General features: G+C 27.5%; 3 protein-coding genes and 1 long non-coding RNA gene across 9 annotated transcripts; 2 read left to right on the forward strand and 2 right to left on the reverse strand.

Moving 5' to 3' along the window:
* Positions 1–58: 58 nt before the first annotated feature.
* On the reverse strand, positions 59–544 carry LOC118073034 (COP9 signalosome complex subunit 9). Its single transcript, XM_035093319.1, has 3 exons — positions 395–544; positions 247–319; positions 59–183 (listed from the first exon to the last, which is right to left on the reverse strand). Exons 1-3 carry the CDS (start codon positions 461–463, stop codon positions 146–148), a joined length of 180 nt encoding a protein of 59 aa, XP_034949210.1. The 5' UTR covers positions 464–544; the 3' UTR covers positions 59–145.
* A 119-nt stretch (positions 545–663) lies between these two features.
* On the forward strand, positions 664–2591 carry LOC118073024 (E3 ubiquitin-protein ligase RAD18-like). The gene is made up of 4 exons (XM_035093309.1): positions 664–1040; positions 1104–1182; positions 1267–1828; positions 2046–2591. The coding sequence occupies exons 1-4, from the start codon at positions 990–992 to the stop codon at positions 2296–2298; spliced, it is 945 nt and encodes a 314-aa protein (XP_034949200.1). The 5' UTR covers positions 664–989; the 3' UTR covers positions 2299–2591.
* A 579-nt stretch (positions 2592–3170) lies between these two features.
* Positions 3171–24666, reverse strand: LOC118072342 (uncharacterized). Of its 5 annotated transcripts, XM_035092158.1 has the most exons (12): positions 15968–16568; positions 15426–15558; positions 13277–13892; positions 12343–12573; positions 11244–11767; positions 7009–7202; positions 6141–6320; positions 5732–6057; positions 4486–5156; positions 4155–4327; positions 3561–3716; positions 3171–3417 (listed from the first exon to the last, which is right to left on the reverse strand). In XM_035092158.1, exons 2-12 carry the CDS (start codon positions 15427–15429, stop codon positions 3283–3285), a joined length of 3210 nt encoding a protein of 1069 aa, XP_034948049.1. In that variant the 5' UTR covers positions 15430–15558; positions 15968–16568; the 3' UTR covers positions 3171–3282. The 5 variants fall into 5 exon arrangements, with proteins under 5 accessions (XP_034948049.1, XP_034948014.1, XP_034948022.1 ...); XM_035092123.1 differs by lacking the exons at positions 15426–15558; positions 15968–16568 and adding an exon at positions 22544–24666; XM_035092131.1 differs by lacking the exons at positions 15426–15558; positions 15968–16568 and adding an exon at positions 16931–17060.
* On the forward strand, positions 16533–19354 carry LOC118072366 (uncharacterized). Of its 2 annotated transcripts, none has more exons than XR_004691002.1 (4): positions 16533–17100; positions 17186–17254; positions 17530–17612; positions 17804–19354. It is a non-coding gene; the product is annotated as an uncharacterized lncRNA (long non-coding RNA). The 2 variants fall into 2 exon arrangements; XR_004691003.1 differs by having other exon boundaries at positions 17039–17128.
* Positions 24667–25129: the final 463 nt, after the last annotated feature.

A 25129-nucleotide genomic window follows, 5' to 3' on the forward strand; every position in this document is an offset into this window, starting at 1 on the left:
TTTCATCTTCAATCACATATTAATATTATAATCTTTCAGAAAATAAAAAAATACCTGATATGTTAATTTACTTTTATTCCATCATTATTTTATGGCCCAACAAATTAATTTATATTAATAATAAAATCACAGTATGGTATTAAATTCAATCGAGATCATTATCATTATACAAGTCATCAAAATCTGCAACATGAAAACTGGTTATTAAAATCAACGAATTTTTAGTTAACATTTTATGACTCATACCATTGAAAAAATCTGCATGTACTGCTTTTTCATTAGCAGCTAAATCCATCAGTAATCCACTGAGTCCACCGGCCTAACAAATAAAAGAAAATTTATAAATAATAACATACCATAACCTCTTCAATTTCATTAATTTATTCTATATCACCTCTTCTAGATCCATATATGGACCAGCTCCTTCTGGAAACATTTCATCAGCAACTTGGGTTGGCTTCATTGTTAAAATCAATTTGCACTTCACAATATATGTTACTTCACCAGACTTCTTTTGAAGCTCAAATTCAAGTTTGCAATGTTTTTATTGTCAATAAGATGATTGATATTTCTGTCACTAGAGCACTTTTCATGAGTATATGACGTCCATTGAATAAAAAATAACTGAGAGTTGCAACAATTATAAAAAAGTTGAAATAAATCGAAAGTGTTATAATCGAACTATCAAATCGAGATTTCGATAGAACAGATAGATTCGATCCTTTCCACTTTACTCAGATTTATCGAAAAATACCAACGATTTATCGTTTCAGTTATATTATTTGTTTTTGTTTATCCTTATCAAAGTATTTAAGTGCGTACTCCAAAATAAAATTTATAATTATTAGATAAGTAAAATGACAATAATAATTAACTATGGCATGCTGGATCCAATTGACATCATTTGAGATTAGTCTAATTTTAAATTCTTGATTATTACTCTTTCTAAGTGAAAATAAGTGTATAGAGTTAACGTAATTGATTCGATAATGGAGCGATATTCAGAAATCCAATTGCCTCATGAATATTCAGAGTTCAAGGTTTGTATTAAAAGAATAAATTATAGTCTTTTATTTGTGTTATAAAAATAAATCATATTTCAGACGATGGAAAATTTATTGACATGTCAAATTTGTTATGATTATATGGATACACCAGTTATTACGCTTTGTTCTCACAACTGTAAGTATTTTTATTTATATATACATAAATTTTATAATGTTATAAGTTAAAATTTACAAACGATTTTCTATTTAATTATTCTAGACTGTTCATTATGTATCAGAAAATATTTACACTATAAAACAAGATGCCCTCTTTGCTTCAAAGAGGCATACGAAAACGAATTGCGTCCAAATAGAATTTTAGAAGATATTATTAATAATTATACAGTAATTCGAGAAAAATTAAAAAATGTAATTAAGGAAGAAAAAGATGTAGATAATAATGTAAATAACACAGTTGATAGTAACTCGAATAGTACATTGAATGATGTAAAAATCCTACAGTCTGCAAGCGGACTGTCAGAAGATGTTAATAAGAAGAATGACAAAGATGACAATGAAGATGAAAAATTGAAATTTTCTCAAACATCAAAAGACTGTCAGTTTAGTCCTAACAAAGCATGCTCCTCACAGTCAGAGGCGAAAATAATTGAAAATTGTTCTTCAAAAATAAATGAAGCTGACTCCAAAGATAAAGGGAATAACAATGATAATAAAAAGAAAATCGCCTGTTCAGTCTGTCAGGTGGAAATTTTATTAATAAATAAAGATAAGCATGCCGAAGCCTGCACTGAACGCGAATCACATCCAGAAATATTACCAGTGTAAGTTTAATTGATAAAGTAATTTTTTTATTAAATGAAACGATTCATTTTCTATACGTATTAAATTAAAAATAATCGACTCAATATTTTTAATGGTTCGAAAATGTATTTATTTATCATCTCTTTTTATTCTCTTTTATAAGCGATATTTATCTCAGTTCATTAAATTTGCTGAATCAAGCTTCTTTTCATGCTATAAATACATTTTTATCTACAGGAATAAGTCTGAACGTCAACCTTTACCAAAGTTAGTATTAAATTTAATGAAAGACTCAGAATTAAAAAAGAAGATGAAAGAACTTGGTCTACCAATACAAGGTACTCGAAAGGTACTGGAGAGTCGTTATCTCCGATATTGCACACTCTACAACGCTGAATGTGATAAGAAAAAACCAAGAAGTATTGCAGAGCTGTTAAAACAGTGTAAAGATGATGAAGCACTTGAAAAAAAGTTGGCAAAAGTTTCTTAATTTTTTTAACATAAAGTATTTGAAAAATGCTCACATTAGTTGGATTACACTGAACATAAAAAAAAAAAAAATTACATGAAGTGAAAAAAAATCCAGGTAAGATTAAATAATTATATGATTCATGAACTTTGAAAAATGATTAAATTAACATCAATATATTTTTTTTTATTCTTATACGTATATTTGTATAGCATTTTTGCGTGACATGTTATTAAATATAATTTATTAACATCACATTTCATCAATAAGTTGTATTTATAATTCCATTATTATAGATTTTTATTCTAAATATTAAAAAGGCATCAATTATCAATTAAGCAATTAAATACATAAAAATAATGCTTCTAGAATTGATTTATAATATTTACAGGATTATTTACTCTTTTGGTATCATTGCTTCCTAATTAACATTGATGACATAAAAGCTAACAATCAATAAATTACTTGATAATTTCTGTTAACATTTCCATTATATTTACTCAGTTTATTTGATATTGCTTTCATTCATTTATTCATTCTTATGATTATTTAGTTATTTAAATAGTTTCTCTATTTATTTATTCAAACAATAATCTCAATAGAATTTGATTTAAAAGCCATCGTACCATTTAATATAATTCCATCAAACACTTCACATATACTTTTCTTATTTTTTACTAATATTTTTATTTTTCAGAATTTGGAAAAATTAAATTCATTAACAGAATTTATATGATTTTTTTGTAACAATCTAAAGTCGAGTTTATTTATTTACTTATTAATATTAATTTTTTAAAACAATTTTTTTGATGTATCTTTATGTTTTATTTTTTCAACTATCATAATTTTTTTTTAAATATATTCTGATTTATATTTAACATTATGATATAGATTTTTATATGATTTAATAGCTCATTTATTTGATTTGATAGTTTTGAAAAAAATAAAGAAAAATTTTATCTTTTTCTTCATATATATTCTAAGCTCGATGATGATTTAATTTTACTATACCTTCTCTAATGATTTGTCTGTTTTTTGGTTTTTCTTTCGCGCCACAGTTATACCAATAGAACCTCGAATTTTTCTTAATAAATCTATTATTTCACTAGTTGGTGTATTTTCTACACTCTCATCATTTATCTGAAACATAAAAAATTAATGAAAAAATGTTACTCCAGAAAATAGAGATGATATAATATTGAAATACTTATGTGAAACGGTTTCATGATAAACTTCTTCATAAATTAATGTCAAAAAATATACATTGAAAAAAAGACAATTACCATAACTAATATATCGCCTTGTTTTAATCGCCCGTCTTTTGCTGCCACACTGTCTGGATGAACCATAGAAATTATCGTTGATTTATTATCAGGTGTAGGCTGCAAGCTGAATCCTAATCGGCTATTCCAACCACGCGTCAACTCAACCATGAATATCTAATGATAAAATGCAATAAAATAATTCATACACCACAATTACGTAATCAATTTAATTGAATTAATTTATTTTCAATAATTATAATAAACTTTTCACTCTCATAATTCTTTCATAAATAAATATAACAGTTGTGCTAGCATAAGTTCTATTTTTTTTTCTTATTTGAATTCTTATTGATATGTAAATGATGGTGATTCAAAGTTAAAAAGTAATAGTATTTTTTTTTATACATAAAAAACTAATAAAGTAGAATAATATAATAGAAAGAAAAACGTTATTCTACGTGTGATGTAAACTTAGAGTAAATCATCACAGTAATTTAGAAATTATGACAATAATAAAGATTAAAAATAATGATAAAAATTATGAGAATGATAAGAGTATTAAAAAAAAGTACATTTGAATGGTATGAATAAATAATAACAATTCTTTTTTACCTCGCAATCTTCTCGATGAATATTTTCCTTTGGGAGAAAATTATTATTCCTGGAGTTCTCCCTTTCCTTAAAATTCTCTCCATTATCAGTTTTATCGTCTGGAGCAAACATAACACCTTTCCACTTGAGCAAGCTTTTGCAACCAACTGGATCTTCAGCACTTGGAATTTTTCCTGGAAATTTACATTGAAAATTCACGTATTAATATTTCTTCCGCCATATTAAAATAACACGATACTTTGCCCCCTCCTGAAGCATGCCTAACGTTGATAACTCCACTGTTCACTCTACCACTTACAGCTCTTGAATGATATAAAAAACTTTTAATTACCTGCAATATTTTGATCGCTAGAATATGATGATGTTTTGTCTTTGGCTTTTCCATTATCGTTATCATTTTTACTACAAGTTGGATTGACACTTTGATAGGCTGGGTTTTTATAACTAAAAGTGTCATCGTTTGTAGTTTGGGTAAATGATACTATCGGTGGCATTGATACAGGCTCGGACGGTAAATTATTATCCTGCATATCATTAAATAACATATTTCTCTCATGACATTCATAATAATCTATTCTTCCATTCAAATTCATACGGCAAGCATTCACATTATCATTTGCATTTGTCTCTTGGTACTCTGAATCTTTCAGAGTTTTTTGGAGTTCAGACTTTTCGTTAGATGCCATCACGTTTAGAACTTTAGGTCGTGACAATTTCATGCTATTACTGACACAATCAACTTCATGTATATCATGATCAATTGAAGCATTATCGTGATTAGTATGAAACTTTTCTTCTAAACTTTCGTTGGTGAGTGATTGATCGTTGTTATCACTTTTTTCATCCAATAAAGTTGTTCGTGATGGTGGTCTTCTCAATCGCCGTGGTGAGCTGGATGAGCTGGGAGCATTTTGGGGATTATTGACAGGCTGAGAGCCGTCTGATACGTTTGGAGATAATTTTCGAATTGCCAAATCACACAGCATATCTACTGCTTCTTTTCTACAATAAAAAAAAAATACAAAGTGTTAGAGATTAATCAACACAAATTATATAATTTATTAAATAATTATTATTACTTATAGCTACTTAGTTAACTTATTAAATGTCAAACTTTTTTTGAAGCATCAAAAAATTATGAAAGCTAAAGAAAGCCTTCAAAAATAGAAAGACGTTTTCTATTAACTCAATACAAGTTATCTGGTTACTCAATAAACTTATTTTACGGTTAGTTAATTTTCGATATAGTTCAATTATGTTTTTAATATAACTCCAAGTATTCATTCTCAGCTTATAATTTATATGAAGATATTAATTCTGTTGGCTTTTAATCAATTGCCATATTTCATTAGTGTAGTATCTAATCGATTAATAAATGAATAAATAATTGTATATTTGCACAAATTGAAAAAGTTACAAATATTTGTACTGCTTTTAAAGCAAAACAATTTCTGGCAACCACTATCAGCTTTTAATCTTTTTTAATCTATCCAACCAAGTAAAATAAAATGTTAACAATAATTTATAGTCTAAGAAGAATAAATGGTAAAAGAAATTGTGTTAATAAATTACAGTACCTTAAACTTGTACGAGGTGGACGTAAGGGATGATCAGACTCTGTTGGAGACAATGCAGATACTGGAGTCTGTGCTAAATCACGGTAAAGCCGTAGTTTTACTTTAGGACCACATTGTCTAAGTAACGCAACAGCTTCTTCATGGCTCATTGGAGAAAGAGGAGCACCATCAACCGCAACTATTTTATCACCAGGTTGAATTCGTCCATCGCTTAAAGCTGGCTCTCTCACCAATGCCCTTACGTAATGCCCCAAAGCGCTGCTATCAACTTTCCTCAAAGTAAATCCTAGGCTTCCACCAACCTTCGTCATCTCGATATCGAATTCCTATATAATAATTAAAAAGTTAATTGCTAGTTATTGTTATCGAAACTGGTGTTATAATGACTGTAATCAATTAGTTTACTTACACCACAAGGTTCGATATGAAGCGGAGGAACAGGATTAAAAATACGAGGTTGTGGCAGTGGTTCTCGGCGTGCTGGAGGTGTTGGAGGTGCTCCAGGAGGTGTAATACTTGTCTCTCCTGGCAATCGACAAACAAGTAGCTCAACTGTACTTGACGTAGTTCGAAGAACTTCCAATGCTTCCTATAAATATTAGAGAGAGGAAAATTTTTTATTGACTCTCAAGTATTTATGTAAGAAAAAAAATTACATTACTATAGGTGTGATTCATATCATTTAAATAATTACTAAAACCATTACATAGAATGATAAAATAACTGATAATTAATAGTTAAAAGAAAGTTGAAATATTTTATTGCATCATATTTTCACTTAATGATGAGAAATAGAATTCTATCAATTATAATGTGCATTAAGAAAGTGATTTTATATTTAAAAGAGCTTTCTCTAGATTGTGAATAAATTTTTAGTATTTTTTCAATGTTTTAAAGGACTCTAAAAAATTTCACTTTATTTTCAGTCGTGTTCACTTCAACACGCTTTTAGTAAAGTGAAAACTAAAAAAACTACGATTTAATAATGTTTTAAAAGAGCAAATTATGACTGTAAAATTTATAATTACATTTAATTAATCCATAGAACAAAAGAAAAATGTACTTTAAGTATGAGTGAAGTGTTTTTTAGTTTATATTATGGAGCACTAATTGTGAAGACCATAAAATTAAAAGAATACGCTATATTTAATATGATGTTAAAATGAAAAAAAAAGAGAGAATAAAAATTCCAGCGAAGTTAATTGATTGTAAAAGATCTCTTTTAGCTGCCTTAAATAGTCAACTATTAGTAGTTCTATATACAATCTCATACATACGTAATTGGTTAAGTCAGAGAGAGGAATGCCATTTGCTGCTAGAAGAATATCACCAGGTTGAAGTTTGTTTGAAAGTGCCGCTGGCTGTTGAGGGAATAGTCTTTTTACTCTAATCGGGCCTGCTGTACCGCCACCAGAAACACTTAATCCAAGCCCACGACTAGTTTTTTGCAAGGTCACCCGGAACGTGTTTTCTGCAAAAAAAATAAATTATAACGATAAATAAACAAATAAAGAAGAACAGAAAAAAAGTTATTAAACTTTTCTATTCAAAAAGTCCGATTTTCTCCTAGTAATGACGATAAGACCAGGGTGCAGTCATAAATAAATGGCAAAATAAAACCAACCACATCATCGCGTTTGTATGATAACAACGAGTACCGGATACATTGGATAACTATAAATTGCCAGACATAGAGTTGACTGTAGTCTCTTGACTAGCCTTTAACCGGATATCCGATTTTCTTTCTCTTTCTTTCCCTCTTTCGCTCTTTTCACCTTTTTCTTGCTTACATTTGAATCCAATCTATTTAATGGTCGCTGAATATAATCAAGGTTTATCAATGGACCAACTGATAATGGCCTTTACATTGTGTGAGATCATTTAAACTTTGTTGCTAAATTTATGTCATACATTAAACCTAAGTAGTAACTGATTATTTATCAACCCTGTCGTCAGTAGATTCGGCATTTTATTTCATGAAAACTACAAAAAGAAAAATAAGGAGTCTACATGATATGTTATTTTTACATAGCGTTTATCACTACAGTTGTAGCAACCAAGTTTAAAACATTGTAATTTTTATTTTAAACTTGTTATTGTTTGTTTCACAAACTTGTTATCAGAATGAAGTTTGGAAAAATAGCATTCAAAATTGCCAGATATTTTTCATTGTATCCCAGTATCTGTAGCCTCTATTTTTGCTACTTTTTTTTTATGATAACTTTATATCATATGAATAAATCAACAAGGAATTTACTTCATGTTCATAACGATATCATACAATATTTAATGAACATCTCTAAATGCTAGATGATAAATTAATTGATCAACTCTCTTCTCTGTCTAATCATAGCTTTCAAAAATTTCAAACTTACAACAGCATGTATTTCAACTGATGTAAATGATAGATTCTCTGATTTTATATCATATAATAACTCTCGATTAACAGGATTTCAGTGATAGTTACCAAAATGCAATTGACACCTCTGTAAATCAGAGACAGAATTAATTAACTATGGCCTTCCTAATTAACTGCAGTCACTCTCCAGGCTAGGAGATCAGTGGCATATGTTACAGTACATGTACATAATTATTTACTTGATTATTATTTATATGGTGTGAATTAACGATCAATCAACACCCTGACCCTGCTACGTGTAATTCAATAGACACCTTTGAAAAGCATAGAGGAAATTAATCAACCACAACTTTCTTGATTCAGTTGAGCTTTTCTTAAACTTTCAATGCTCCAACCCTTCTTTTGTATTGTGAAGAATCGATTCTTCTACTGATTCTTTTATTGTATCAACTTTGAGGAAAAATAAAACTTTATTTTTCTTATCAAACATTCAATAGATGGTTTTAAGTAGTGAAGACCAAGTAAATTGCTACTAAGTTCCCTAATTAATTACAGTTTGTTTTTTATTGTTTGGTAGTTTAGTTGATGGCTTTGATTTCATTTTTTTCTATCATTGATTTATTTTTCAAAATAATTTTCAATGAATTTTCAATATAAAATAATTATATAAATTCATAAAAATGATTTGCGTTAAAAAATCGTAAAGAAATAAATTCCTTTTTATACGTGACACTGGATTAATACTTGAAAGCCACAAAAGAATTAATTATTCGAAGATTTCTCAATTTATTACAGATAATAACTTGCTCCAGCTTGAAAATATCTGAACGTTTGCTCCGATTCATTAATAAAATTCCTGTGCTGATTTTTCAAGTAAGAAATCTCACAAACAATGCATCTTTTATCTTATCAGACATTGAATAAATGCTTTTAAAGAACGAAAAAATTCATTTTCTACATTCTGATGAATTACAAGTATCTGAAGTTTGAAAGTATCAGTTTGCTATGCAAGAGTTAATGAGTTCATGTACATATACTGATTTGTTAAATATATTTTTTTTCATGATATGTACAGTGAAATTGAAAGGAGGGCACATTATTTTCTGAAACTAATGTTTATATAATATAATAAAAAGCTACATTACACGAGCTATTAATCAATTCGCCTACTTTGCTACTGATCTAACTGAATCATGGCAATTTAGATAGCAAGAAAATAGTTAAGTGATCATACTACGCACAATGACGTATGTCTGTGTAGGTATAGGAGTGGCCTAGTTTGGCAAAGAGCACTCTGCGCAGACCAAGGATCAATAGTGCGTGTCCTTGTGAATCCACATTAGTTACCTTTTTGTTGTTAGAAATAAAAACAAATGTAATAAAAAGTAATTATACTATGACCAGTTGTAATGAATCGCCCACTAAAATCATCAAGTATATCTCCAACAATCATGATGATGATATGTAATCATATATACACAACAAAGGGGAAAGTTCGAGCCCAATCAAAGAAATTATTGGATCATAACATAAACAAACAAGTTTATTTTCTTTGTTTCGTACTCACTTTTTAATTTATTTTTTTGCTGAATAAAAAAATTAATTGAAAAATTCTAAATAAACTGATAAAATTAAACTGACAGATGCATTCGATGCATTAAGAGAATGTTAAATAAAATGACTTTTTTTTTAGTGTCATGTAGAGAACCTGGAACAAGAAAGTTCGTTAAATATTAACGATAAATTAACTATTAGAATCACTTTAATACCTAGAAAACTTTTGTGCCATTAATAAATTCTATACGTAACTCTATGACGAAAAATAAAAAAAACAAACGTTAGAATATTTTAATTCTTGCAGTGTTTTAAATAGTAGGTAACAAAAAACTCAAAATTATTCATGCAAGAAGTTAAAACTCTAGATTTCAGAATTTTTTTTTTTACATGCTGATTGTTTAAATTAATCAATGTGAAGCTGAAACTTTTATTTTTATCCGTATTACTTTGAAAAGAATGTAAATCCAATTAATTCGGTCAAATAAATTCTATCGTAGATAATTGCAACCTTCAAGATTATTTTTGTTTTATTCCGTTTGTATGTAGTAGTAATATTGCAAATCATAGCTGTTGGATATAAAAATTTTTATTTCTAAAATAAACTGTTAATTGAGAGAATCTGTCATTGGAGTCTAGAATATTTTTAAATTTATTTATTAATCATCAATAAATTATATTGAAGATTTTTTTAACTATGAAATTAGTTCAGTTGTTCTTCAGGTGAAATTTGATATCGATTTTATCAAAAAAATAATACATTTATCATGATAAAATATTGAAATTAGGACAAACGAGTGATCTTGTTCTTGACCTTGCTCCAGTTTCTTATTTTTCAGATTTTTTTGAATTATAATTAATGATCAAAAAATTTTAACAAAACGCCATATGATTGTTAGTGGAATAAAAAATGTTTTTTTACATTCTATTAATAAGAATTAAAACCAAAGAATTATTCACAATAGCCAGAAATAATATATTAAAGTGAAACTATCCGTGTAAATGCTGCATTCAAGTAGAAATTTTCACGAGATAGTCTAAAATACATTTCAAGCTACTCTACGAGAATTTCACCATATTCATAAATGCAAAAAATATAAAATATTTATGTGTTTGTCATCCAACTTTTTGACTAAATAAATAAATTATTAGCTTCATAAGTTTTCAAATAGTGGAGAAGTCAGTGTACAAACAATTGTTTTATAAATATTTTAATCTTCTTTATTGGTCAATACGTTCTAAGCTAATTAATTTTATGAGTGAAATTGCTACTTGAACGATAAATAATAATAAAATAAAAAAGTCAATTTATATTAACTGTTTTAAATAACTCAAAACTGGGTCATCCACGTTCAATTTAAATATATCAAATAAAATTTAATAAAAAATTAATATTCATGCGAATATTCATAACATTAATACCAACTGCTATGGAATATTAATATTCAATCTTTTTAAGGTTTGCTATAACTCTTCTAGAAACCACTGTCAAATGTAGCAGTCAAGAATTATGATCAAATATTCACGACAAAGATGTTTCTAAAATGTAAAATTTATATATATATATATATATATTTTATTTATATAAAAATATTTTACCTGGATTTGCATCGAAAACAAATGGCTCTGCCAAAGATGGTAGATGTTCTTCTTCTGGTGATCGTTCGGAAGCATATCCCTGGTCAGCTTGATGTTCACATCCGACAGGTCTGCTAGTTTTCTTAAGCTCAGTTGAGTTACTTCTCTCAGGTGTTTGGTATTTAATCTGGTCGAGACGTGCAGGTGGCTTAGGAGCCTGTAATTCTTTTGTCAAGAAATTCCTATCGACTCTGTCAGGATTTTCTGAATCCCTACTAGGTAGAGGAATTGTTTGAATGCTCGCTGGATCACACCACTTTGGGTCTATTCGTCTTTTAGGCAATGTGCCCATCGTAAAATCCGTCGGGTAGTCTGTTCCGTTATGGTGGCTACAAACTCGGTTGTTGGATGGATAAACAGGTTCATACCTTCCCTCTGCAGGTTCCATTGTTCCAGAGATAGTGTCAGCATGTTGATTTTTAGGCACTATACTATAATTGCCATGTTTACATCGTACCAAGTCAACTTTGCTGTTCTGATGATATCTGAATCAGTTAAATATGAAAAATTTTAAAACATTTATTTCATTTGCAGAAAAGTGAATCAACTGAATTGAGTTAAATAAACGAATGAATACATATCTCAATTAAATCGGATAAAATGTTTCAATAGTTAGAAAAATATGTAGTGGTTAAAATTATTCATATTAAATCCAATGTTTTACTAGTCTGGTTATTCATTTGAAGATCAGTAAGAGCATATTTTAAAAAAAAAATATGAAAACCTGTTTTCCTAATAGATGAGGTCAAAAATTATTAATAACTTTAAACTATTTATTTTCTGTTTCTACATGATCGAGATAGTAGAGTGGATGCTGTAACTTTAATCTTTTATCTCTTTCCTGAAGAGTAGAACAAAGGTTGATTAAATTAATTAATGGAAACATACATTCTCATTGTTATTATTACGCACAAAAAAATTTTAATACTATGTTTAAAAAAGTTTCAGTATAATCTCAAAGTTCTGATTTTAGTTGGGAGGTTTCATTTGATTAATTGAGACATTTTCATTATGTAAATAGAATAATAATAAGTTTAATTAGAAAGATATGTCAACATACTCCCAAGGATCTCCTTCCAGTGAGCTTTGTGAGCGATATTTAACGAGGTCGAAATTCACTGTGGATTTATCATAGTATGGTACTTCATAATGAGACTTTTTGTAAGGTAAAGTTCCACCCAAATTCCCACTTATGGTGTCTGATATCACATTGTTGTTATCTGACAAGTTTTTGATAAAAGCATCTTTATCATTATCCAAGTTGTTTGGTAGCGAACCGGAAAATTTGTATCTGTAACAGAAATCAAATATCAAACATTAAACATGAATATCAAATATAAATATAAGAGAGCTCACAGATATTTTTCTTTAGGCTAAAATTAAAATTTTAGAGTAAATAAACGACAAATAAAAAAATATTTAGAGATGTAAATACATATAAATGTGACTTTTAGTCCTCATCTAAAATAGAAAAACGTTTTGTTTCAAGGGTTTTTTTTTTTTTACTGGTGAGCAGTTATCATTGTTTTGTTGTTTAAGAATGGCAAAACATAAAGAAAATTTAATCCTCAAAATGAATCGAAAAAAAGTCTCTCTTTAAGTGCTTTTCATACTTGTAAGTATACATTTTGTGCCCTATTTTCTACTTCACAGGTAAAAACAACAAAAATTAAAAAAGCAGCACGTGAAAAAGAAATGCAAACTTAATTATCTATGAAATTTTAATATTATTGTAATTATCATAACAGTTATTTTAGCTTTTAATTTTACATAGATTACCAATGAGCACAAAAAGTTTGAATAAAAAAATTCAATGAATTATAAATGATCACTTTAAATCTGCAGTTCTTAAGTTCTTTTCAGCTAAAAAACATTAGATATCCAGCTCGTAAGCTTCATTGAGAATTACAGCTCAGCATTTAGTACTAATTTAGATGTAAATTTATAAATTAGGGCAATTAAATTCGGAAATTGGTAAATGAAAAATACAATACCTTTCCTGGGTAGATGAATTGGAGCAAGGAACAAACATCTTGCTAACGTGACTTGCAATTTTACCCTTAGGATCACAGAGATTACCAGAGGATTGAGTTCTTCGTCCAGCAGTAAGACCTTTGCCATGATGACGACTTAGATTTGAGCCCATATTGTTTAAACTGTTTTCATCAAGTGATTTATTACAATCATCAGATATGCCCTTAGATTCAATAATCTCATTTAGAGCATCCTGAACTTGCTGAACTTTTGGATAATCAAAGTACTTGCTGATATCTTGAGCATTTACTTTATATTTTACTGGTATTGGAGGCTTAAAATAATGCTTATCTTGTTTTGACGACACATCTCGAAGTTGCAGTCGACAAAAACTCTCATGATTCTCCCGATTTATCTTCTCCTCTTGCTTTTCTTGACAATTCTCGTTATTACTCCTGTCGTGAATGTTGTTGTATTTGTTCGTATAGTTTTTACTAATATTTATATTATTATTATGATTATTATTATGATTGTGATGGTTATTATTATTATAATTGTTGTTATTATTTTTAATGTAGAGCCTGCAAGTTACAGCTGATCCACTTACACCTACAGGGGTCACAAGTGCTTCTTCACCTGCAACATAAAAATAATTTTCATTTAAATTATCATAAAGTAACATTATTTGTTATACAAATTAACCCACTGCAGTCTCAAAAATAACCTCACTAATAAATTTACCAACTTTTAATGCTAAATAATATATCTTTCCGTATTTCTATTCCTACTTTTCACATTTACATTTTTGTTTTTTAATATAAAAAATTCATAGTAGGCGACGTTGTTGATGAATATACATTGTTTAATCTAGTTAAGATAATTCTACCGTGAATGTTCAATAGGACTCGGTAGATTAATATGAATGTTTTAATATAAGAAAAATTACTTATAAAAAGAATATTCGCCTTTTCAAAAACTTGCTCAAATATTTTACTCCAAAAACTTTTGATTAAAAAATTTTAGCTTAGCTTACAATATTTTAGATTTAATAGCAACTTATTATTGATGTTAAATACTTTTAATTAAAAATTATTCTATCATAGATCACTAATTTATTTGAAAAAAATTATAAACAATAGAATATAACCTTGAATTAGTTTCTAGCAAAATAAAATGATTAAATAAATGTGATAGTACATTTAAACTTCAGTTAGATAACTGGAATATCGAGAGGAAGAATATGTTCAGTAACTAACTAGATATTAAAAATAACGAGGTATATATTGTTAGCTTAATTCGAAAACTAAATTCAGTAATTGGTTAATAAATGAAGCAAATACTTTTTTAAATGGTATAACAGACAATTAACTTATAAAGTGGGTTAAACGCAGAGAAAGAACATAACAATCACAGATAAAAGTATCAGAAATATCAAAATTTACAACTATCAGATAGCAGAGAATTTTTGTATTATGAATCAAGTACGTCATAAAATGACTCAGTTGTTGATAAGTTTTCTATTTAGGTCTCTAAATCCCTTACTATTTATTTCCAACTCACTCTATTGATTTCCACTTGTTTATTGAATTTTTTAACAAAAATAAAATCAATTTTCCATCAAATTTATATGATGTATTGAATTTAATGAATATTTAAATTGATTATAAATCAAAAGTAGTAGAAAACAATGGTAATTCCACTTGATAAGTTGATATGAAGAGCATTTTTGTGTTTAAATGGTGATAATAGTTGACTTATTGCTTCTATTATCATATTGAAGGAAGAAATATTTAATAGAAAATATTTAATGTCCATTAGATGTTCATAGAAGTAGTAAATAAAATAGAAACAGTGACTATAAAAATTTTTATAACACTTTGATGACACTAGTAAAAGTGTTTGAATGACTATTGTCACAATTTCACAGTAACGTGAATTCTGAGACATTTAAGTAAAAATATAAATTTATTTTTAATGATGAATATAAAGTTTATTTGAAGAGAAGAGTATTAGAATTAAGTAGTGAGAGGCCAGGGAGGTAGACTTCAATGATATGCCATCACTGTAACAATGTAAAAATAATAGTAGAGTAGCAATAACAATAAAAAGGTACATAGTAAGAATGAAAATAAAATAGACAAAATGTGTTCAAGTCTGTTTGCTACTTACGCATAATTTACAAGGATAAGGAGAACTAGGACACTCAAAAGCAACCGTCAACTTGGACAAATCCTTCGTGCAGAGAATTATTAAATTTCCCAAGAGATTTCCTCACAAAAAAGAGCAGAAGATTCTTCTACACCTATACAATTTATCGGTTTTCTAATCAGCACCAAGATGAAAAAATAAATTTGTCGTTGACGTGACACAACTTGATAATTTCAATCCAATATTTGATATAAACGAGTTAATATTAAATAAATATTCAAAATGTTGTTTATTGTAAAAAAATATCACATTAATTTGTCGAATTAAATGCATTATGCATTTACCAAAAAATTATTTTTATCAATAATTCATCTTTTTATTATTCATGAAATCACTAATTCAATATATTTATTGACTAACGAAAATCATTTATACTATCAATATTTGTTCAATTGAATTATTCTGATTTATTTAAATGAAATTATTTAAAGATAAACCCGTTAAAAATTCTTGAGAATTTCTTTTTATTCTTGTCCAGGCAAAACTAAGGACAGGAGACTCACTGCATTCCACTCTGTTGACACAGCTTGTTCGTACACAGCAAGGATCCACGAACACAGGTATAACGTACATGCTCACGAACTCGTTTTCACAGATGTGGAGTAACGCGTCACCTTCATCAATTTTTCTATACGACTCCAAATAAACAAATATATCACAAAAAATATTATACAAATTTTTATTTCAATTTGTATTTTAAATTTCCAATTATTTTCTTTAAGAAAAAGTATCGTTCCAATCACTGTAAAATTCCTTGAATTCTCAAAATCCGAAACTTTACAAATAAACGATTTAAAGGTTCTCGAACTTTTCAAAATATTCGTACAAATAAATGATGTATTTCTTCGGAACCAAGTAAAGCACAAATAATATTCTAGCACCAGTGAATTTTTCTCTTCAATGTTTATCAATACATTGCAATAAAAAGGTTAATTGTTTATAAGAAGCAACATAATAAAAAAAAAAAACCGTTGAAGTATTTGTTTTGATTGAAGAATGCTGCTAATAACAGTCATTGACGAATGTTTGATTGTCGTTAAATGACTGGAATATAAATTTACACTCGAGTATCATTTATTATTAATTAAATAGCTTTGGTTTGGATGAGGAATCACGGTTCACGCGTACGCATATCTCGGTTAGAACGCTATACTATTTCTGAACGAGCAACCACGAGAACGCGTATTCCGACGGTGGAAGCGTCATGGGGAGCAGCAGTCAGTGCATTAGGAAGAGAACAAGTGTATTCGTTAAATGCTCCCCTACACCTCTTATTATATTAGTAAGTTTCTCACGAGGCCAGTATTTTACTTGTATTGAGCTTGCAAACTCTTGTACAAATGAAATTGTATTGAACTAATTAAACTACTAGTCACTAAACTGACTACATTAGTGCATTACTATTTCTAATTTCCAACGGCTAAATGCCCAACAACTATGCTTCACAATTAACACTTTATTACTACCACTATCACTGCTGTGTATTGGTACGATATGCTTTTCGCGGTATTCTCCGCTACACTGAAAACCTGACCGGTTAACCATTCAGTTTTCCACGCGCTGAAGGCATTGGAGGCATATTATGTACAATTGAAAATAAGCTGTAACCTCTCCAGCCTATGTACACAATGTATATGTATGTATATACATTTTATTCACTAAAGGTATACTTTGTGCCGTTCGTAATTTGTGTCGAGTGCCTTCATTGCCTTCATTTTCAGGTGTATGAGACTCAGAGAGTGGGAATTTTGAGTTGAAGATGGTACGTATAGCACACTCTGTACAGATAGGTGAGTAGAATAAAAAATTCAATTAATATATAGTGTTACTTGAAATAATTTAAACATTGACATAATAGCAAATAGAGCAGCAAATATGCCTTTTTCAAATAGGAACAATTAGGCTGTGAAAATAAACATTTCATGCAACAGGAAATATTGTTGCTAAGTAAATTAAATAAATGACAATAATTACAACAGTCAAGATATTAATTAACACATAACTACTAATTGTTCATAATAAATTGTCTGAATTATTTTTTTTTTGTTTTGAAATTATCAATTAGTTGAGTCAATGGACTATCATTCAGCATTTCAGAAACTTTGGAAATTTAAATTGGAATAAAATTTTGTTGGTGATGTTTATAAAGTAAGTATTTTAATTTTATAATTTAAAATTCAATTAAAATTTGTTCAATTACTTAATAATTGAATATACATTTTGAAAATATACAATATGTCCTATGGAATAACCTTTTGCTCCATTTTTAATAATTGTAGTTGGAAAAACATTAATTCAATATAAAAGAAATTTAAAACTCTTTTTGTGATTTGTTTCAGGTTTTTATGACATCAAAAACAATATTAAAAGAAAGTGTTGCAAACAAAGTCAATTTAATTAAAATTCACTGAAAATAATTGACATGAGAAAGCTTCGTAATCAATACTTTAAAAGTTCAAACAATCAAATTAATAGATATTGATTTATTTTATTAATTAATTCAGTTTATTATTTGAAAGTTAAACCAAATTTATAATATCTCAATACACCGTTAATACAAAATAATTACTGCTCAAATTTAAAGCACAGCTTTGAATATTCGAGATTATCAATTAATACCTAAATCAATATGATTAAATATTATGCTATTCAGCATCTCAATGGAGAATTTTTTCCTGATTTTCTACTATCATTAGAGTTCTATATGTAAATAAATCAGCGAAATAAATAACTTTTGATTGATTTATAAGAGAAGTTGGAGTACTCTTTAAGAGATTTTCCTAAAGATGAAAAAAGTTTAATTTTTCAACAACAACAAAAAATTTATCTAATAAAAACTGAGACACATTTTATTGCAATTTATGGTTTTATTTTAAAATTATCTTTTTTTTTCTTTCATTTCTTATTATTTCTACGTTTGTTGAGATATTTTTCACTTCTTCATTTTTAATTACTTAAAAATCTCAAAGGTGTCTGCCAGTAACTGGCGCATGAAATTAAACGTTAATCACAAGTACTCTTTTATTATTAAACAAGAATATTTGGAGACATTTTTTTACCTGTCGTTTTTCATTTCTTTGTTCATGAAGAATACTTTGGACTTAGAATTATTAATCCACTGATCTATTGTCAAACAATATTTATTTATGTTCAATTAATTAATATTATTATTAATATAACTATTATTTTTTGTTTTTTTTTTATTATTATGATAAGAATAAGTGTTGTTAAAGAGAACAAAACTTCACACTAATTAGATTTTTAATTTGATAGAAAAAGAAATGACCCAATTAATCTAGAAGTTTTATGAGAAAAAGAGAATTTCTAAATCATCAAAGCAATTTTTTATTCACATCACTATTAATAACTAACAACATTAAATGAACGTATCAAGTAATTGTACCGAGTAAGGGTAGTTAACATGTTGCTCTTTCACCCACAAGAAGCTGAAGAAACAATATGGTATTAACAACGTAATGTCATCAAAGTATAATTAAATGATACAACTTTCTGTTAAACACTTGTCAAAATGATGAATATATTCTATGTATTATTAATATTGTTAGTTTCGTACTGGTGATTACAATAATGGAATGGAAACCGCAAAAATTAAATTCCTCAAGTTAACTCAGGTGTAATTCACCAAACTCTGAATAACGTTGAGAAATGTACGAAGTATGATCGATGAAAATTGTTTGTTTCGACTTGGAGGTTTCTTAGCAACTCAAGTCAGTTCATATACATATTTAGAATCCTAGTTTTGGCTAATTTACATTCTTTACTATAATATTCACAAGTTTGTGCTGGTTTTAACTTTTTACATTACATATTTTTGGAACCAACTACTTGCAACAGTGTTTAATTATTAATTTTAGCAACAATGAATTAAACGAGATAGTGTATCATCATTAAAAAAAAAAAGTGCTTGTGTTATTTTTAAATTTAAATGTTTGACTTTTTTTTTTATTGTTTTAAAATGATTGTCATGAACAATTTTAATGAAGACTTTTTTTTAATTTTAAAGTAAGCAGTGAAAAATATAAATATGTATGAAATATTATACACAAAAATTTATTTCTGTCACTTTTAACGACTTTAGCAGAGGCAATTTTAATGATTAAAATAAAAATGGAATTACCATAAACCCATTATCATCCCAGTATTTATTTAACACATACTAAAAGGGCAGTAATTTAATGCAAATTTCTTTACAATGTGATAAATAATAAGCTGGTTAGCAATTATTAATTTTATAACACATGAGTGATGAACTATAGCATAATTGGAATCGCAAAAGTGTTTATGTATTAATATAAAGCAATGTATAATAGATGTTATTATTAATTTTCCATCTCTAATTCCATTGGAATATGATATAATTAATAGATTTTCCAATAAACAATTAACAATAATGAATGATACATTTAATAATAATATATTAAATAAATGCTTTGATGTATATACAAGAAAACGACAATTTTTCAAATTTAAATAATTAAATAATATCATTCTCTTTTATGATTCTCTTGACACATTTCCCCTACACAAGTGACCTAATTCTCAGGCCAAATAATAATCAACAAATAGTGTTGAATTTAGATGAAAATTTGGAAAGTTGGTGATACACTTGAATTATAAATTATACAGTGAGAAAAAAATTATATAGTATGTATTTCTTTTCATAGTTGTTAAAAAGAAAGGAAGAAAAAAACCAAATACTTGTTACTATTAGCATTTAATTAACTGCTATGATATTTGGAGAAATAATACTCCTTTATTGATATCAATTACCTAGTTTTTTAATTAACTGATTCTCTCTCTCATAGAAATGATAATTTCAACTTTTTAATGAATTTTATTTCACAACAAGCTTTAGAAATAATTATTATAATTATAAATTAAAAAAAATATTTTATTGTAAAAGTTTGAAACTTATTTTTATTTCTTATTTTATCAAATTCATATCAATCATTGATAATAATTATTTTCTCTTATAAAACCACAGCTTAGTCGTTCACTTTGACTGGTGGTAGACTTGTTTGTTTATGTATATATATATATATATATGAAAAAAAAAGTACTTACAATATATTGAAAATTTGCAGCACTTTATTTCCTTTGATGGGAAATAAAGTTTTTCTTTTATTTAGATAAAACGACGTGTCAACGTAGATTCTTTTAAATTGAATTCTCTTAAACAAGTGTCACATGTACACATGGTGATGTTGTTGATGTGCATGACACAGAAATTACATGGTTCACTTTCAAGGCACACGTTTTAAATATAAATAAATTAACTGACTACAAAATGCAGGTAAATATTGTCATTTTAATTCAGACATAATTAAAAATACTAACGTATTTATCCATTGTTCTTGCAGGTGAGAACTTATTCGATTAATCCACTGTGTGCGTGACGAATTGAGATTATTCTCCTCAACAGTATCATTATTTTTCCATTTTTGGATGTTCATGTAATCAATGTTTGTATTAGGTGGTGAAAGTATACGAAATATTTGTGGCATTATTTTACTATAAGACGGCTTTAAAAGTTTATAAATATCACGGAAATAATTATTTTAATATGAAACTCAGAAAGTGAGAAAAGTAAATTACCAAACATTTGATTTCTGGTAAGAGAAATAATTATTCGCGTGTAATAAGTTGTGTAATGTAGACCGCGCGCGATATATATAACAAGTAAGGAGAGAAATGGCGACGATGGACCAACGTACTCGTAGATCTACGATCATACTGTGACACAGACTCGCTGTTAGCCTCTTTACTTCCTTGTGGAATAGGGGAGAGGAATAGGGTGGTATCGCGCGCGCGTTCCACCCCCACTGATTACAGCATAGCTCGATGACGCCACACAACCCCTGGTTAAACTGCGATCAAACGGTCCAAGGTTTTCGGCACTTCACAAATTTACAAAAGATTGTTCCTTTTATACTTTATCCTTTGTTTTAACATTTTTCATATTCCATTCCTTTTAGAGAATATTCTTCACAAAGGATTAATCATCCAACAGCTATTCGAATTATTTATAAATTTTCAAAGGTCTTTCTTCTTCACCAACAATCTTTGGCTTTTTATTATTTAATTGTATTTATTCAAGTTCAGGTATTATTTATAATTGTTATTAATAACTCTAGGTATTAATTGTACGATAAATATTGGAATTCAGCCAATTTTTACTTCATCATTTTCAACAACAAATATGCTTGCTATAGCAGTGGAATTATTTTCTCAAAGTCATTTTGATATGGTTTTAAGCCAATTTGTTGATTATTGAAAAATGTTAATAAGAACAGTATGGTTTTATGAATAGGAAAAAATTTGTAAAATGAAAAATATCAAAAATATGACGTTGATGAAATAAAGACTTCAAAGTATCTTCAAAGATGAAAATTGTGGTAGAAAAAAATTTTCAATAGTGATGGAAGATATAAAGAAGCCTTGGTGTTGAAGGTTTCAGATAAATATTCTTATTTTAAAGTGAAGACTTCAAAAGCAGATAAATTACTTTGTTAATATTTATCGTTTTTTTCCATTTACGTATATACGTAAAATAAAATATATTACAATCTATTTTTTTAAATAAAAAATACTAGCTTATCTAGTCTGTTTAATGGTCACTTAAATTATTATAATTATAATTATTGTGATTACTTATATCTCCATATACTTACATACTACTCTAGACTATTACTTACTTAGTAGCTAATTTATTTCAAAAGAATTTTATTATGCTGAAAATATCGTGAAAGAATTTTTTCAAGATAGCTAAAATAGTTTACTTTGATATGCATTATATAACTTTCTGGAAATGATGGAAAATATTTTTTAAAGATCACTCGTTATTATGTTAAATAAAAAATAAGTAAATATTTAAAATAACATCTCCAGTTTGTCTATCAATAATTCAATTTTTTTGAAACATTTTTATGTTTGAACTAAAACAAAATAAAAATAGTATTAATTATAGTCTCATTCAGAGCTACATCTAAAGCAGTTTAGTGATGAAATAATAAAATAAATAAAAGCAAAACATGTACTCTATTATTTAAAAACTTTACCTGAATTTTTGTCTGGTATTTGTTGGTTTGGATAATCACAAGCTCGACTTCCTTCTTTTCTTCGTTCTTTCAAAAATTCATAAACTTGATGAAAATAATCAGAAGCAAAATTGGAATTTCCTTGTATTCTATTTCCACATATTTTAGAGCACTCATCACTATAATTATTCTTTGTACTATCGATTCTATTTTCACCCATAGAGTATAATGGAATTTCAGTCTGACAATTAAACAATTGCCTTGTAATCGTGTCAGTCTTGTCATTTTCCTGAGATATAGTCCTAGATCTTGAAATAATATGATTATTATCTAAATAAAATCTTCTATTTTTTCTCTTATATCTTCTAATTTGTTTGTCATAAATATCATTATCATAATAATAAACAGTATTATTTTTATTATTAATATTATAAATAAATTTTCTTGTATTTGAGTCGTAACTGTTGTTATTGATAAAATAGTTTTGATTGTTATAAATAAAATAATTATTACTCTTGTCTTCATTAGTCTTCCATTGATTTCTGTATTTCGTTTGAAATTTCTTGTATTTTTTACTTCTAGACATTTCTGGAATCACTTGACGTTCATATAAATTATTCAAATAGACAGCCTTAGACAATGTGTTTAAAATTCTGCTACGATAATTTATGTACGTTTTGATTTTTCGATACCTGTCCTTGGCAATCTGTTCTTTAGTCTTGTCAGAAATCATTGTTGATGTAAGATCCTCTACTATCACGTGCCGCAGATAATCACCGATAGAATAAATCTTCATTTTTCCTGGTTTTATTCTCTTCCTCGTTGATGAATAATGACGATATTTGTTCATGTAATACCTTCGTGCAGGAAACTTTTTCATCATCAGTGTTGGGAGATTATTATTTATAAGTGAATCATTTCTAATTTTTGATTGACAATTAAATATTCTCACATTTACTGGTTTTAACTGTTTTTGACATTCAATACTATCATCAAGAAAATTATTGCAATCATTTTCACAACATTCTGCAGTTTCAAATAATAATTTATTGTTATAAGGTTCGATAATTGTTGCATATTTAACTGTTGAGTTGTTATTTAATTTATTATTGTAAATTAAGCTCTGTAAGGTATAGCATTTTTCATTAATTTTCAATCTCATGATTTGAATTTCAGGACAGCTACATGGAGAAGCACAATCATAACAATAATGATCGATGCATTGAACACTTTTATTGACATTTGAGTTTGATTTATTCATGGTGTTAATTGATAATTATTCAGTCACTACTACCATCGAATACTCTAATGTTTTTAATTTACAAACATTTTTAAAACTCTTTTTTGCAGTGAATATTCTATTTAACTTATTCATTTCTACTGGAGTGTTGATTTTTATTTTTAAATATTTAATAAAGTGATTTGTCGTAGCCATGTTTCCGTGAATTCTGAGTGTAGTTAAAAATAAATTAATTTCATTATTCAAGATTACATTCAGCCTTCATACGTTCTTAATAATTAAAGCCAATTTGATCTGTCTTTTAGATGCAAAAGTTGAACGAATTTTTATAATTTAATCATACAATGAAGAATACAAATGGTTAAGATGTCATCAAATAAATAATTCATTAACAAACATTAATCAAATGTTTCATTCATCAAAAGTGTGTCTTCAATTTCATAGTAATCATTATTTTTCATCTGTCAGTCTGTGTTTTCTCTCAAAATGTTTCTGCAAAGCAATTTTTTTTACGTTTCACTACTCGAAGTCTAGATTCACAATAAAATCCGTGTATGTTGTGCCACTTGACATTACTTGACGTGTTAAAACTCGGTAGTTAGGTACTTGAGTATAAAGCAACTGTAGTACCAGTACGTTTATCGCAAAGTAGAGTTGGCCTTACGGTGTGACATCATAAGCATGTTCAAAAATAAATGTCGAGTGGTTGGTGCGCGCAGACAGAAATTTCAACATATCAAATGTATTAAAAATATCGCGGCATTTACCTTCCTTCAGACAACGTGGAACTAAACAGTACAAGAAGAAGGGGAAAGAGAAAAAATATTACAGTTATGTTTTCATCCCTCAAATCTTTTTGCTTTTCAGTCAATGTTTAGTTGATGATAGACAAGAATGTCTATGACAGTTTGCCAGAAAATACGAGATAGAATTGCAAATCTATATGCTGAGACACTTATTTAAGGATTTACTATCTATATCTATTAGATATTGTGTCGTAAAATGTGTACATCATAAGAAAAGCAATATATTTTTCAGTATATAAGTTTTATTGACTGCAATGCAGATTGATAGATTGTTATGTATTTATTCCAACATGTATTAAATATATTGTTTAAAAAAAAAATCGTTTTTTTTCACATTTATGAATAAGAAATCTTCTTTCCATAATTATAATTATATTTTCATCCTATTATAAGTATTAGATTAATCCTTTTATGCATAAAAAATTCAAAACATGATTTAGAATATTTTTCATTATTTAGTCTTTTTTGTTGAGGTACATTCTATCAAAAATTTGTTCGTATTTTCCTATAAAAAATTTTAAAATACTTAATATAAAATATTTAATTAACTAAAAAATTAAT

This window comes from Chelonus insularis, unplaced genomic scaffold (genome assembly GCF_013357705.1).
Source record: "Chelonus insularis isolate UGA/USDA-ARS -01 unplaced genomic scaffold, ASM1335770v1 contig_131_pilon, whole genome shotgun sequence".
Lineage (NCBI taxonomy): Eukaryota > Metazoa > Arthropoda > Insecta > Hymenoptera > Braconidae > Chelonus > Chelonus insularis.